General features: G+C 51.0%; 1 protein-coding gene across 2 annotated transcripts; it reads left to right on the top strand.

Moving 5' to 3' along the window:
• Positions 1–10,162: 10,162 nt before the first annotated feature.
• Positions 10,163–14,103, top strand: IL17B (interleukin 17B). Of its 2 annotated transcripts, none has more exons than XM_019624408.1 (3): positions 10,163–10,279; positions 11,755–12,044; positions 13,780–14,103. In XM_019624408.1, the coding sequence occupies exons 1-3, from the start codon at positions 10,262–10,264 to the stop codon at positions 14,009–14,011; spliced, it is 540 nt and encodes a 179-aa protein (XP_019479953.1). In that variant the 5' UTR covers positions 10,163–10,261; the 3' UTR covers positions 14,012–14,103. The 2 variants fall into 2 exon arrangements, with proteins under 2 accessions (XP_019479953.1, XP_019479954.1); XM_019624409.1 differs by lacking the exon at positions 10,163–10,279 and adding an exon at positions 10,695–10,737.
• The last annotated feature ends 1,549 nt before the right edge of the window (positions 14,104–15,652 follow it).

The raw sequence follows: 15,652 nt of genomic DNA, 5'->3' as shown, positions 1-15,652 counted from the left end.
CTGTCCCCTTATGTGGTGTGTGGAAAGTCCCAAGACTGGGATTAAAGGAAGTGGGTTCTGCCCCGACTCTGACCCTGAATTGCTGTGTGCCATTATATCAGTTTCTTTCCCTCTCTGGACTTGTGTTTCTCTATCTGGAAAAGAGAAGGGATGGTGAGACTTGCTTGTTCAAAAAGTCCCTTCTAGCTCTGACATTCTGCAGTTTGACTCCTATGTCTCTCCTACGATTGGGTTTTGTCTCAAGCAAGGACTCTTCTCCAAATTTGACCTCCCTTCTCTGGATTCCACAAAAGGACTTGGTAATGAACCTTGAGCTGAATAAATCTAGCTTGGGGTTGGCAAGATATACCTTTTTCTTCCTCCGCTTTGAATGCTTAAGGGCCTCTCTTATGAGATAAAATGTACACAAAATAATCTGAAAATGACTTCTGGGGAAAAAAAAAAAAGAACCCCTTCACTCTTCGAAGGAATTCAAACTGGTCAACCTGAGGGGCAGTGGACAGAGCCAGGGTTGTGCTGTCTAGAGACAGTAGCTGCTATTAAGTTAACATCATAATATTAACATTATGTTAATGTCATAATAACTGACATTTACTGAGTTCTTTCTATGAACCAGACTCTGTGCTCAGGGCTCATATCCATCCTCTCAGTTAACCTCACAGCACATCTCATCATCCTCATTTTACAGATAAGAAGCTGGCACTTAAAGAGATGAAAGAATTTGCCTGAAGGAAATAAATGGTTGGAACAGAGACTCCAGAACCCATGCTTGGCCTCTGCAAATCCTCTGCCTACAAATCTCTCATCCTGTTGTGGTGCTTGTGGAAGTGAGTGTTATAATGAAGCTTCCATCACTCCGTGTCCCTGAGTGACTCTGATGAACAGAGCATTCCCTGGTAGACTATACAGGACTTATGAGAAAGACATCTTTGCTGGGCTAAGCCTCCAAGATTTAGGGGCTGTTTGTTATTGCAGCACAATGTGGCCCATCCTGACTGATACTCCTTGTCATCGGGCAGAGAGAGCAGCTTTGCTCTGTGTGTTCTCAAAGAGCAAATTTGTCATCAGCAGATGGAAAGAGCCAGGCGGTGGATATTTAAAACAAGGAGAGACTAATAAGAGACTCGGGAGTATTTAATAGGAGTATCACTGAGGAGCTAGTAAAATGACCAGTAAGGTCCCATTGGACCTGAGACTCTAAGAAATGCTATGAAACATAAGAAGGTTTTTAAGTGATTCCAGAATGACAAGGCCAAGACAGAGCCAGCTCTGTGGTTGAGAGAATAGGATAGAATGCAAGGTAATCCCAATATGGAAGAAAAAAAATTATGGACATAGCTATGTGATCACCAGAATGAAGAGCCAAACCATCCCAACTTTTCTAAGATCATACTACCGGGGAGAGTGAGATTAGGGTCAGCATGACTCTTGAATTCTCTCTAGAGCTGACTCAGAAAACATGTCCCCCTGGTACCAAGCCCTCTCACCAGACATATATCCCTCCAGTATAGGTTTGTCCATAGAGCACAACCAGGCCAGTTCAGAAATAATTTGGATGGCCTTTGGCACTTTATGTAGCTGCCTAATGAGAGGGGCGCTCACCTCTAATCATTGCCTAGTTCCAATGCTCATTTCCTAAGCTGAGGCAAAGGTTAGGGTGGGTGGTAGGTCAAAAGTGGCCTCAGGGACTCAGGCTTTCATCCTAAGCTCCGCTCCTTTCTCCACACTCTACGACCATGGGAAGGTTATTTTTTTTCCCTGGGCCTCAATTTCCTCTTTTATAAAAATCTTTATATTCACATGGGATTGATACAGGGAGTAAATAAAGCCACAATATACAAGTGCTTTGTAAACTACACACACAAGAAGTATCACTCTTACCAACAGGCAATGATCGGCAGCCTCTGCCTGGGTCCTTGGACTGGGCCACCTCTGTCTCCCAGAGCCAGAAACCTTGAAACTGTCTTCTAACATTAGAACAATTATAGAGGCTTCATTCCTGGAAACCAGGCTTTTGGAAACGGTCAGACTCCACGTTAGCTATTTCTTCCTCTTTCTTCACAAATACAATATTTATGAGAACCGAACTTCCACTGGAAATTTGGCAAGATATCACATCCTGGAGACATTGCACCTTCGTCCACATGCCCTGAGGGCTGAGGTCATGGGCTTCCCGGGAGATGAGGCAGTTCCCACGGATGCAGGAGGTGTAAGAGACTGAGAAGAGAGGGGCCCAGCAAGAGTCCCTAAACTGTATGCAGGTCCTGAAGTATCAATATTGTCCACTAGCTGCCGTCCACTATAAGAACATAAGCTCAGGAACTGTTTCAGCTGTGCACTGATGTATGCTCGGTGCCTGGCACAGTGCCTGGCATATAGCAGATGCCCAACGTCTATTTGTCAAATGCAGTGAATGAACCCTCCTCAGAAACTCTCAAGGCATCTCCCTGCCCATACCTTGAAGGTCACAGTTCATAGAAACTTACAGAGCAACTTGGGCAAGATATTTCAGCCACCACCCAGGGCAGTTTCTCAAGATCACCTCCTAACAGCTTCAGGTCAAGGTTCAGGCCACAGAACAAGCTTCTGCAGGGAGGCCCGGGTTGGGATGCACTGTAGCCCTAAGAACCTGTAAGTTTTTGAGGCCATTTTCTGGGGGGAGGCAAGATGGGTCATAGGCCTTGCTTGGCTGTGGCCACCAAGGCTCCTTGCTGAAGTGTGACTTGATGCATCTCAGATTCGCTGCCTGTCCCCCAAGTCGTGGGTAGTGAGTAGCTCTCAGGGTTTTTTTTGTTCCTTCAGCAAGTCCTGTTCTGGTCACAGGCCCCCGAACCAGGCACTGAGAAACACATGTGTAAATAAGACAAGTTCGCTGCCTGCAAAAGTTTCCGCCTGATGACTTCAAAACCACAACAAAACAAAACACACACATACAAGACACGGTCCACAAATTCACACTCACACAGATATACACCAAAACAAGCACAATAAAAACGGCACGATCTGAGGCAATGACAGAAACCCATATGTAAGGCAGACTGATAAGTACCATCCATTTTTAGCTTTGTTCAGGGGAACAGACCTTTGAACCCAAGTGGCAAAGGAAGTCCCTTCTCCCCTGCTCCCTACTCCTCTCCCCCTGTCTTATAAATAGCCCGAAGACACCAGCCCCTTTCTTTTCCCATCCCCCACAGCCCAGGCGTCTTCCTCCACCAGGGTCTACACTCTGGGGTCTGAAGAGAACGTTTCTCATGCTGAACCCTCTTCCTGCTCCTGATGGAGGATGGAACCTCCCACTCAAAATAGATGCAGTCCCACCCTCCAAACGGAGGGGCTGACAGCTCTGGGGGGAAAGCCAGAACTCTGGATCTTGTAAATCCAGACGTCCTGTAAACTCTGACCAGAGTATAAACATCCCCAGGGACTGAGGGAAGGATATGCCGGTGAGCAGACACCCTCCCTCTCCCCCGCAGGCCTCCGTCTGCCCTGGGGACAGGCTGTTTATTTCATGTCTCCCATGGGCTCTCTTGGGCTCCTTCCTGCCCCAGGTCTGGGCAATCAAGGCAGGCAGGACAGCCCCATATGGGAGTCTGAGACATTGGACATAAGATTGGAACCTCTCAAGGCTGCAAAGGAACTATTTATTAAAGCCCCGCAAACCCAACCCTTTCCTCTTCTTCAGTGTCCTTTACAGCACTCCCGACTGGTCTGGCCTCCGCTAAAACGCCTTGGCTGATGGGGAGCTCTCTCTTTCCCCGGGCAATCCATTCTGCTACTGAGATCTTGCAGTTAGAAAGTTCCAGAAGAGAGCTGCCTAGACTTGTTCTGTGCGACCTGATGGAGCAGAGCTAAAAGCAACGTGTACAACAAAATAATAGTAGGGCCATTCATGGAGCACCTCCCTGTGATAGGCACTTTGCATGTATTATCTTGTTAAATCCCCCCTCCTTTTAAGGAGGACACGGGCTCAGAGAGATCAGGTCACATCGAATACCCAGTGATTGTGTGCAAAGTCTGTGCTTTAAATTTTAGTCTGTGCGGGGCCTTCACAATCAAAAGCAAAAATAGCACACACACCCGCAAAAACACCGTGCAATAAATAGATACACACAAAACCAACCAAATTGCAATAAAAACAGCCTGAACTTGCCAAATGTTATTAAATACCAGTTGTGTGCCAGGCAAATCATAATTTTTATGGTAAATCCATTTTAACAACCCTACGAGGAAACTGAGGCTGACTGAGGTTAGAAAAAGTGGACATGGTCACATAAGTAGGGGCATAGCAAGTGTCCAACCACCGTTTCTGAAGTCCTCAGTCTCCCACGATACCATATTGCATCACAGGAGGGGACTGCAACGTCATGAAAGAAACAACTTTTATAATTATAATTACAATTTCAACAACTAGAGCTTTAACACGTGGGATGTGTGTCCTCAAAGAGAAATGGCCTCCCCATGCTGGAGGTATCCAGCAAATGTGCTCTACAAGGGGTTCCTACTCTGGTAGGAGCTACACAAGATATCCCCCAGCTCTGAGGTTCTGTGGGTGGCAAGCGCTAACAAGAGACTAGGTACAGTGTGAAGTTCATATGCAGCCCAGAAACAAACTCAGTGTTTTCAAGACTGGACGCTGGGCAGAAGGGAGGCATCGATCACCCAGTCCCCAAGCACCAGTGTACCTCTTCGAATCTTACCCCAACTCACACTTCCTTGACTGCCCCCTGTGGGAGAGGGGACATTGGCCCCTAGCCTGGGCAAAGGGTCATGTGGATGTGGCGGCCCCTCTGCACATCCCAGGGGCAGTCCATTCACCCAGGCCTTTCCCTTTTTTGAGAACTGGGAGCTTGCTGGCTGGGTCTGTTCCCACCAACAGTGTTCCCGTCCAGGGAGCTTAAAATAGTGCCTCTTGGCTGGGGCTCTGGAGTGAGCAGTGAGGCAGGCATTTGTGCAAATATGGGCCTGGGAGAAGGACTCCTACCCGGGAGGGTGGAGGGTGGGGTGGGCAGCATGGCAGGAGAGCCAAGACCTCCTGTGGAGGATGCGTCCTCCTGGCCACAGCCCCCCTCCATCTTGCAGCAGAGGCGCCGGCCAGTCTCCTCCTGCCTCCCCCAACCTTACTGGGTCCGCTTGGACAGGCCTTTAGCCTGAATCCCTCAGTCCTCCCGGCCTAGCTGAGGCTCCAGGGTGGGCCCACTGGGAACAGGGCCTCTGCATTCTTCTGCTGGTTCTTGTCTTCATCTAACGACGCCTAGGAATACTCCAGAAATATCCCCGAAGGTCCAACTCGAAACTTGTTTTAACAAGAACAGTGACAATTGCTGTTACCGTTCATTCATTGAGCGCTTACTTTTGTCAGGCACCCTGCTTAGTGCATGAACGTGCATCATCTCATTTGATCCTCACAACAATCCACTGAGAGCCAAGTTATTATCATCTCCACTGTGCAGGAGAAACTAAAGCTCAGAGAAGTCAAGTAACTTCCTCAAGGTCACGCAGCTGTGAACTGGTAGAAGCAGGATTAGAACTCAGATCTGTCAACCTTTGGAGTCTGAACCCTTAGCCTGTGGGCTGCACCTCCTCCTCCGGGTCCCTGCTGCTCTGGCCTCCCAGCATTATCACCCTGTATGGCAGACAGCTGGTTTGAGTCAATGCATCAAATATCTAATGAATGCCTACTGTATGTCAGAAACATTGCTGGGTGCTGTGCCCACACCCTGGGAGCTCTCAGGTCCCCCTTGGGGACTCTTGTTTGGGATTGGGTTCAGTGACCTCCGCAATATGCAGGGTCCAGTTTCTTTGAGGATATCAGGATGAGGCTGAGGCAAGCATAGACCCCCCCTTCGATGACCAAGTGAACAGCTGGACATTCCCCCTCCTGTCCTGGCTGCAATGCTCTTCTCCTTCCCCCACTGCAGGGAACAGCACGTGCAGGAACCAGACAAACTTGCTTTGAATTCTCTATGGCTTTGGCTCCCTAAACCTCAGTTTCCCACATTCTAGATTTGGGATAAATTAGGACCTCACCACACAGTGGTTGGGAGGATTTAATGAAACAATGGACAGGAAGGACTTAGCACAATGTCTGGCAGTCATTAAGTAGATATTAAGTAGCAGCTATTATTATTACTAATTTTCTGAAAATTACCATGTCCAGGTGCTCAATACCTAGAGGCTAGCACATAGTAGGTGCTCTAAGTGAAGGGGATCACTCACACAGCAGATAGCAGCCCTCCTCCTGGCTCGCTGTGCCATTCCTGTCTGTGGAAGATGTCCTGGGCACTGGCCCTCATTAATAATAGGGTCACTTGGGCAGCTAGGGGCAGGTACAGGACCTGCACCCACTTACCCAGTCCCCTCATTTTCAGCCCCAGGGCCCATTCCAGAGAACAGAAGTGGCTGGCGTGTATGTTGCATCAGCGTTTGCCACGCTTTTCAGGATGTCTGGCTTTCTGGTGGTGCCACCTGGTGGTGATCGCAGTCACTGCTCCTGGCCAGGCCTGAAGCCAGAGCTAAGGGTAACCACCCCGGCTCCTTGCTCTCCAGCCTATCCCCAATTCCCTCCTTCATGTATACCAACCACTTCCCGTGTGTAAAGGCTAAGGACCCCAACTTTGCTGTGGGGCAGAAGCCCCCGAAGCCCAGGTTGCTGTGCCTCCCTCTCAGGCCTGGCTCTGACCTGTGGGGTTGGGTCCCATGGTGGTCTGTCAGAATTTGCACTCAGGATGTTCCTGAAGGCAGGTGACCCTTCAGTGCTTTCTAAAAACCAAGACTGGAGAAAGGGGCCTCCTTCCCAGCCTGAGCTGGCCAAGAATAGGAAATCCAGTGATGGTCACTAAGCCCATACTTGCCTCTCCACAGCTCCTGCCTAGGTACCCCACAGATCCCCCTCCTCCTTGGGAGGGGCCTGGGGTCCCCGGAACAACTGGCCTGGCTTCTGGGCCCCCTGCAGACCAGCACAGAGGCCCAGCCCGGCCCAGAGCTATATGTATAAAGTTTTGGGGAAGGGTGGTAAGAATTAAGGGACTAAGTTGTGCTCAAACCAGATTTACCCAGCCCTGGCACTAACATTCTGTGTGAGCTTGGGTAAGGCTTGTCCCTAACTGGGCCCTGGTCTCGTTGTACTAAAACAGGGGAATGAGGTAGATGATGGGTGACAACCCCTGTGGCTCCCAGACTGGCCTTTTTATTTTATTTATTTTTTAGTTATTTTTTAATTTTTCAATTCCAGTTGACATTCAATGTTATATTAGTTTCAGGTGTACAGCATTGTGGTTAGACATTTATATAACTTACGAAGTGATCCCCCCAATAAGTCCAGTACCCACCTGACACTATACATAGTTATTACAATATTGTTGACTATATTCCCTCTGCTGTACTTTACAGATGGGTCTTGTTAAAGTACCGATTCCAGAGCCTGCTACATCAGAACTCTGGTGCCAGGGCGGTGGGATGTATATCGACAAGCACCGAGGATGGAAACTGGTGAAGCTGATAATTCTTGTCTTTGGGAGACGGAAACAATGAGGAAAGTCTGGTGGTTTCAGGGGCCCTTGAAAGCAGAAGAACCTCCTGCAGCCCCATCTTTAATTCCCCCACCTTTCTGTGGAGGCAGGGAGGGGTCCCCTCAGCTGCATATCCTTCGGACTCCATGGCCAGCAACAGCAGAGGGGCAGCAATAAGGCCGCCAGAATATAACCAGGCCGCCCCCATCCTTCGCCCCCTTACACTGCCTGTTTCACCGGTTCAAAGGACAGTGGCAGTGGGGCTGGGACAGCCTGGGGTGGGAGTGGGGGCCCTTGTTGCCTGAGGAGGTATTTTCAGAGTTCCCCTCCCTCTGGAGTTTCCAGCGATAGAATAGAGCCCTGTCTAGTATTTGACCAAATATGGTGGTATCTCTCAATGAGCTCGAGCCTCAGCCAGCATCTCAGTTACGCTGTGGAAACCTGCCCCTGACAGATTAATCTTGTGACATTCAGGAGTGCCTTGCACCCCGTGTTCTTTCCCTCGGCCGATTCCTGTAAATGGCCAAGAGTGGCCCTCAGCAAGACAGTGCTGTCCTGGGTGTCTGGTCACAGTGTCCCTCCTCTGCCCTCCCCAGGCTCCCTTCCATTCCCTCCTCCGCCTTCCTGGGTGGACGTGCTTGCTCACAATCAGCTCGGCTGTTCCCTTGAGTGAGAGACCTCGGCCAGTGGGGCTGGTCAGTTCAGCATGTGATTCCAGGACACACAGACCTTGGGGTCACCTGAGCTCACAAAATTGTCGCCGGAGCCTGCGAAGAAGCCCAGAACTCTCTCAGCCAGGAGGGTGGGCCCGAGAGGGTAGAAAGAAGACGTGGTTGGGCAATGCCAGCTGTGCTAGCTCTAAGGCTAATAATTAGAACAGCTAACGTTTATAAAAAAAATTATAAAATTATTTTATAGTAATTTTCATAATAGACAGTTAAGTGTTTATTGAGCAGTTACTATGTGCCAGGCACTGTGCCAACTGTTTAACATGGGCTATTTCCTTCACTCCTTATAACGCCCTTCAAAGGTGGGTGCTCTGATGATCCTCATTCAAGGGATGTGGGAACTGAGACTCGGAAAGATTTCTGTGAGAAATGGGCCAGGCCACTGTTGCTTCCTGGACATGACACCCATTTTACAGAGAAGGAAACTGAGGCTGAGAGAGAATCAAAGTCACAGACAGCCACACAAGGCCAGACCCCTGAAATGGAGACCTTCTTTATGCGAGGGGGAGCACTGTATCAGGAAGGTCAAAGCAACCAGCTATGAAGCCTTCATGGGTCTGAAACTTGGCCCACGTGAGAATAGAGATTCAGAAAAATGTTCCCAGCAGGCCAAAATTGCACAGAAAATATCCCAAGAAAAACAGCCTGGGCTGGTGGATAGATAGAGCCCCGCACAGGACCAGGTATGAAGCCCAGGTCGGTCATCTGTAACTCACTGTGTAATCTTGGACAAGTCCCTTCCTGCTCAGCCTCAGTTTCCCCGCCCGCCTGCCTACTAAGGAAGTGAGACTCTGGTCATTAAGAACGGTTGAGCTCACCTGAGACTGGCTGAGGCCGGCGTGCCTGAGGCTGTTTCCCTGGGAGATGGAGCCTGTATCCTGCTCCTGGCCAGCTCACTCCGAGAACATTTGCTCTCCTGACCAACGGACAGTCTGTCCCTCCTCTGCCCTCACCCCCTTGCCATCCCCAAAGCAAACGAAGCTGATTGTCTTAGCTGGCTCTGTGGGTGCTGGCCGGCCGGCAGGCCGCAGGCCACAGGCGGAGGTGCCACCCGCCAGAGCCCCGCCAGACACACAGGGCATTGTCCCTCAGTCAACAGCCCCTGGGCACCTCGGCCCAGCTCCTGGCCTGCCCCCACGCCCCTCACCGCCTGCCACTGCGCCAGGCCCAGCCAGCTGGGGGCCCAAGGCTCCCAGCCGATGACGAGCCCACCCACCCCCAGCAGCCCCCTGATGAGCTATAATTGCTTTGCTCCATCCTGTTGCTGCCATTCTCTTGGCGGAGGCATCTGGGGATCCAGGCGGGCAGCAGCTGCAGGCCCATCGCCTGGCTCGTCGGAATGGACTGGTCGTACAACCTGGTACGTGGCGCTTCCCCACCCTACCCCCACCCCTTTTGGGGGCCTGAGTGTTTCGTTACTTCTTTACTATTGATTAATGGCTGCCTCTGTTTGGCTTGGAATCTGCAGAATCAAGTTCTCCCTCTGTCCTCTCCCCCAGGACTAGAGAGAAACAGACTGGTCTCAGATCGTGCAGCCATGGCCAGTAGCTCAGGCTCCTGAACTGGGCTCGGCCCATCCCCACTGAAGCCTTTTCAGGCCAAAGGCATCTGGGGAGATTCTGGCAAACTCAATGATCGGGGTTTTTCCAAAGAGTGCCTGGGTCCTGAGAGCCAGGCTGTGTGACCTTGGGCAAGTCCTTCTGTGTCTCTGTTCGCCATCTGTAACATGAGGGAAGGGGGATTTTCATTCTACTCTGGGTTTCTCTGAGTGAAGAACCAGAATTTAAGAACAGCAAGTGAGAAGCTCAGATGAGATAAGAAAGCCTATTGTTAGGGAGAACATTTTCTGCCCTGGAATCTAGGACCAAAATAGAAGAATTTAGCAATGTGAATCTCTGTCACGGATTTTGCACCAGGAAATGGCTCTGCCAGGAGGGGCTACGCTGAAACTTGTTTCCAAGGGTCAAGACTTGCTGGGTAGCCTGGATACCTGGTACCCAGGGTACATTCCATGCTGGTGGTGGGATGCGGAACACAGGACAGGTAGGAGCCTGGCTAGATTCAATGAGGAGATAAAACTCCCCCTGAAGTTTCCTCCCTTCTGGCCAGCCCCGGCCCTCACCTAAATCCTGACCCTTCTCTCCCAGCCTTCCTGAGGAGTCTGGGTTTTGCCGGGCCTCTGGGTCCTCTCCTGTGTGAGCCAGAGGCTTTCCTGACACTTCTGGTTCTGGGGGGAGAAGTGGATGGCGGCGGGTGAGGGTGGATACGAGTGGGTGAGGAATAGATGTGGAGTGGGTGAGGGTGGAGCAGACAGAGGGTTAGGGGGATGCAAGAGGGGAGCACAGGTGTCATGGAGTCCAGCAGGGATCCTTGGCCGAGACCTGTCCATCTCCCCAACTTCATCTCATGCTCCCTCTTCCCGCACACTCTATTTCAGCCTATTTCCTTTCAGCAAAGCTCTTAACCAGCTCAAACCTCCACTCACGCTGTTCCCCCTTCCTGTAAGATGTTTAGACTCCTTCTGCCCACATCTGCCTCCCTCTTACCCTTCAAACCTCACCTGACTTGTCTGCTCCCCAGAAAGGCTTGAAGGGACCCCTCCATTGCCACCGCTAAGCGGGTGGCCCTGCTCTTCTCTAACAAGGCGCTGCGCGGTCCCAACATTGCACTTGTCTCTAGTGAGATTAGGTGCTTGTTTTCTTGTTCACCATCTGTTCTTTCTCCCAGACTATAAGCTACAGCAGGCAGGGATGGTGACAGCCATACATTCACTCAGACACAGGAGTAAGACAGTGTGTGGAAACTGACGCAATGCCTGCCTACCTGGAGTCTGTGCTTAGTGGGGGACAGACTATAAAAGAATCACACATACACACTGGAAGACTGTATTCACACAAGAAGCATGTGGTGTTGAGAGCCCAAGAAGGTCCACAAAGGCACCCCTAAGGAAGTGACACTGGAGGGGCGAGAGGAGTTTAGAAGGTGAGGAGAGGCAGGGCTCCCCGGGTAGCAGCCTGTTCGAAGCCCCTGTGGCAGGAAGGAGCGTGGTGAGAGCAAGGGACTGAAAGAAGGCCAGAGGCTGAAACACAGGTATGAGAGGAAGCCAGGAATGATTTGAGGAGGGAGAGCTCAGTCCCAGGGGAAGACGACATGATCAGGTTTGCATTTCAAACAGCTGTTCTTAGCCCTGGTGTGGCGAATTGATTGGAAGGAGCCAGGGGGGGATTTGGGAAGACAAGGTAAGAGGCTGTAGACCTGTCTAAGGAAGTGAGGATGATGGTGCAGAGAGAGCGAAGTGCATGATGGGTGGGGAGATTTTTCAGAGGTGCAACAGACAGGACTTAGCGATGAGCATGGTACATACAAGTGTCGGTACACATGTGGTGGGCTGGTGGGACCAGGCCGGGGTATGGCAGGTGAGCGTTGCCCCCAGAAGGCCTTTCCTCTTCCCTCTCCCCTCCCTGGGCCCAGATGGAGATCTGGCTCTCTCCCCTTTGACCGGTGGTCTTCCTCCCCAGCTGTTTCTTCTCATCATCTCCATCTTCCTGGGGCTGGGCCAGCCCAGGAACCCCAAAAGCAAGAGGAAGGGGCAAGGGCGGCCTGGGACCCTGGCCCCTGGGCCTCATCAGATGCCACTGGACCTGGTATCACGAGCGAAGCCATATGCTCGCATGGAGGAATACGAAAGGAACCTTGGGGAGATGGTGGCCCAGCTGAGAAACAGCTCCGAGGCGGCAAGGCGGAAGTGTGAGGTCAACCTGCAGCTGTGGCTGTCTAACAAGAGGAGCCTGTCACCCTGGGGCTACAGGTAGGCCGGGCTGGGCAGCCATGGGCAAGCTGCGTGCTGGGAGTGTGGGGGCAACTTGCCCACTGTCCCTGTCATTGTAATAGGTAAGACCTTGTTATGCGGAGGCCAGAATGCCTGGGTTTGAATCCTGGCTCTGCTTCTTACTTGCTGTGTGGCTTTGGGCACGTTGTTTAGCCTCTCTGAACCTCAGTTTCTTCAACTGTAAATGGAGGTGACAGCAGTAACTACTTCACAGGCTTGTTAAATGGTACATTCATGTAGAGCACTGCTGTTATCAAGTCCCTGCTGAAGCGCCTGCAAGGCCTTCTCCAAATGTCACTTCCTTCAGCTTGGGGTGCCGTGCACACATGCCTCGGTTATCGCGCTTGTAGTCAGTTTTGAGCTGGCTGTGCCCAAATCTGTCTCATGCCAGACTAGGACCTTCCCAATGCCTGTGTCAGAGTCATCTAAGGATTCTCATGCCCACCCAGTCAAACCTCCAGGGCTGAGGCCCATCTCCACATCAGGATGCACAGCCAGGCTTGGGGGTCACAACCTGCTGCCCCTCGGTGATGGGGGTGGTGTCTCACCTTGGTTGTAGCTCCACTTCCTCACATAGAACCTGGCACACAGTAGGGACCACATATATATGTGTTGAATGAATAATGAAGAAATAAACTAACTCTGAAGGGTCTTCACTCACAAACCCAAACCGAAGGTCTTTTAGTCACACAACTTCTGTCCTGAGACTCAAGAATAGCATGCTCAGTGGAACTTTGGGTGATAATGTAAAGTCCCGCATGGTAGCCAGCAGGCTCCTGTGGCTACTGAGTGCCTGAAATGTGGTTAGAGCAACTGAGGAGCTAATTTTGATTAATTTAAATTTAAAAAGCCACATGCCGTTAGTGGCTACCATCTCTGGAATGTGGCAATTGGAAGGGTCCCCATAATTCCTCCAAAGCTGGGCTTCTCGCTTTACTGCACCCTCGACTTCCTTGGCGATCTTATAACAGTGCAGGTTCTGCTTCAGGAGGTTGGGGGGGGTGAGGGTGGTGGCGGGGGGGAGGGATGAGATTCCACATTTTGAACAAGCCCCCAGATGATGGCTGCTGCTGCAGGTCCACAAGTCAAGTTCACCCTCCACATTTAGCAAGGGAGAAAACCGAGGCACAGCCCAGGGAAGGTCACAAAGCAAGTCCCTGCACTCTAGCTCTAGGAGGGAACCCTCCTGTGTTGTCCGCCAGTGAGCACCTAACGCCCAGGACAGACTCACTCACATGGTGGTGTGTGGAAAACATTTGTTGCATGAATAGAAACTAAGTCAGAATAGACCCCAGGCCTCCGGATGCCTTTTCCAGTGGGGATCAGGCATCAATGTACTCATATATTATTTCCCCTGGATTAAGTTTCTCAAGACTGTAAACAAGGTGGCACGGTGGGGGAAACAGAGGGTCTGTAGCTTCTTTGCAACCGCACAGCACCAACTAGTACCAGGATGGGCATCTTGCTGGATGAAAAAAGAGAAATGGGGAGACTGACCCGGGACCTTGAACCTGGATAACCTTGGGGCACCTGACTTGCCTTCCAAGATCTGTTTTCTCTCCTAGAACACGGAGTTGATTACTGTCCTTCCTCCAGCAGAGCACAGACTTGCTGTGGGAATGAAAACTCAGGTTAGGAAAAGCAGGGGCGTGGACACTGATTTGCTCTTTCCCCGATCCCCTTCTGCCCTGCGTTCTCTCTTGCCTTCCCGCAGCATCAATCATGACCCCAGCCGCATCCCTGCCGACCTGCCGGAGGCGCGGTGCCTGTGTCTGGGCTGCGTGAACCCCTTCACCATGCAGGAGGACCGCAGCATGGTGAGCGTGCCGGTGTTCAGCCAGGTGCCTGTGCGCCGCCGCCTCTGCCCGCTGCCGCCGCGCACCGGGCCCTGTCGCCAGCGCGCGGTCATGGAGACCATCGCTGTGGGCTGTACCTGCATCTTCTGAACCGCCCAGGCCTAGAGCCTGCGGGCAGCCCGAGACCGGCCTCCCTGCACTCCCATGCCGCGCGAGGCCAGTGAAAAGTAAACGCTGTCTTTCCTACAGCAAGACCCTGGGTTTGGTCCTTGTGGCTTCAAAGCCAAAACCAGGGTGGGCCTAGGCGGTTCCTGGGAGGGAGATTTCGGATCAATATAAAGGAGGATATTCCATCACTCAGAGTTCTCTGACACTGAGATAGGTTATTAAAAAAAAATACTGCATTCATTTCTACGTTTAGGACAGTCACATACTGTCCTAAATTTTGGGTTTATAAGCTTTATTTTAATCATGTTATTGGAACTTGGTTGGTGTAAACCTATATAGGAGTGACCAAGTCGTAACTCTCCCCAATTAAGTCAAGGACTATTGCAAATAAGCTCGTTGGAAGCAGTGAGCTCTCTATCTCTGAAGGGTCCCACTAAAGCTGAGTCTCTTAAGAATACTGGGGAACAGATTCCTACTTTGGGTGGATTAGATAATCTATAAGGCCACTTTCAACTCCCAGATTTTCTGTAGGTGAGCCTCAGACTCAGAGAAGAGACTTTGGGTTTCCAAAGAGCAGGGGTTTTTAATCTGGGCCAGCAAACCTCTGAAATTTTCACATGGGAATGCATTTTTCTGGGCTGGGGATCCCTGCCTTTGAACAAACACTCAAGAGCTGAGAAGCACCAAATGTAGATCATTTTTTTCATCCAACTTTATCCACAAGGGGGTCTGGTTAGGTTGTTTGCTGAATATCAGTGATTCTCCAACTTGAGTTAGCACCAGAGTCATCCGGAGTGCTTGTTAAAACACAGATTGCTAGGTGCCCCCATGCAGTGGTCTGATTCAGTGGGTTTGAGGTGGGGGCTGAGACTCACATTTTTGATACAGTGGTTCCCAGGGGGTGCTGCTGCTGGTCTGGGAACCACACTTCAAGAACCTCTGGCTTATAGCAAGACACTTTGTTGATTAAAAAGGCAGTGTGGACTGACTTGTCGTAGAGCCCTTGCTGACTCGGACCCCCTGGATGCTAACTCCACACCCCTGATAAGCCCCTTGCAATATAATCCTCCTACCCTCCTAGCCCCTGCAACAAATCCTGAATCAGCTGCTCGTAGGTCTAAAAATACCTTCCCTCCCCCAGGACAGCTGAGGGGCTCAAGCTTTTTTCTGAGGGTAAGAATAGCTGTCACGTTAGAGTTAATTTCCATCAGAGGGCCAACAGCCAATATAGGAATTCTTTACTTGGCTGCTCTAACTTCAGTGCTTAAAGCAGCTTTAGCTCTGAATGTTTGAAGGGTCTAATTCATGCAAGGGCATTGGTTAGGTATGTGTCTGTCTGGGATGGTAAGTAACTTACCTTTTTTGGTATTGTTCTAGAGTGGATACTGGTTAAAATTACCCCAGGAAGCTTCGGCCTGGTTCCAGATACATGGAAAATAGACTTCTTGTGCCAGCCCAAGCTGATGCCTTCAGCAGCCGCTTGTCCTCCCTGGGGTTTACTTGCCTCTGAGGCCCTCACAGCCTGCTCTCCAGGCTGTAGGGCTTCAGCCGCATATGAGGGACCCACAGCCTTCCCAGCCTTTTTGTGGGGTTAGGGCGTGGGAAGATTCGAGCAGCACAAGG

This window comes from Hipposideros armiger, unplaced genomic scaffold, assembly GCF_001890085.2.
Source record: "Hipposideros armiger isolate ML-2016 unplaced genomic scaffold, ASM189008v1 scaffold_590, whole genome shotgun sequence".
NCBI classification, from domain to species: Eukaryota; Metazoa; Chordata; class Mammalia; order Chiroptera; family Hipposideridae; genus Hipposideros; species Hipposideros armiger.
This window is presented reverse-complemented; position numbering and strand designations above follow the sequence as displayed.

Excerpts from the sequence above, each read along its gene's own strand:
- IL17B (XM_019624408.1), top strand. Across the intron at positions 12,045-13,779 it reads CTGTCACCCTGGGGCTACAG|CATCAATCATGACCCCAGCC; the intron begins GTAGGCCGGGCT and ends GCCTTCCCGCAG.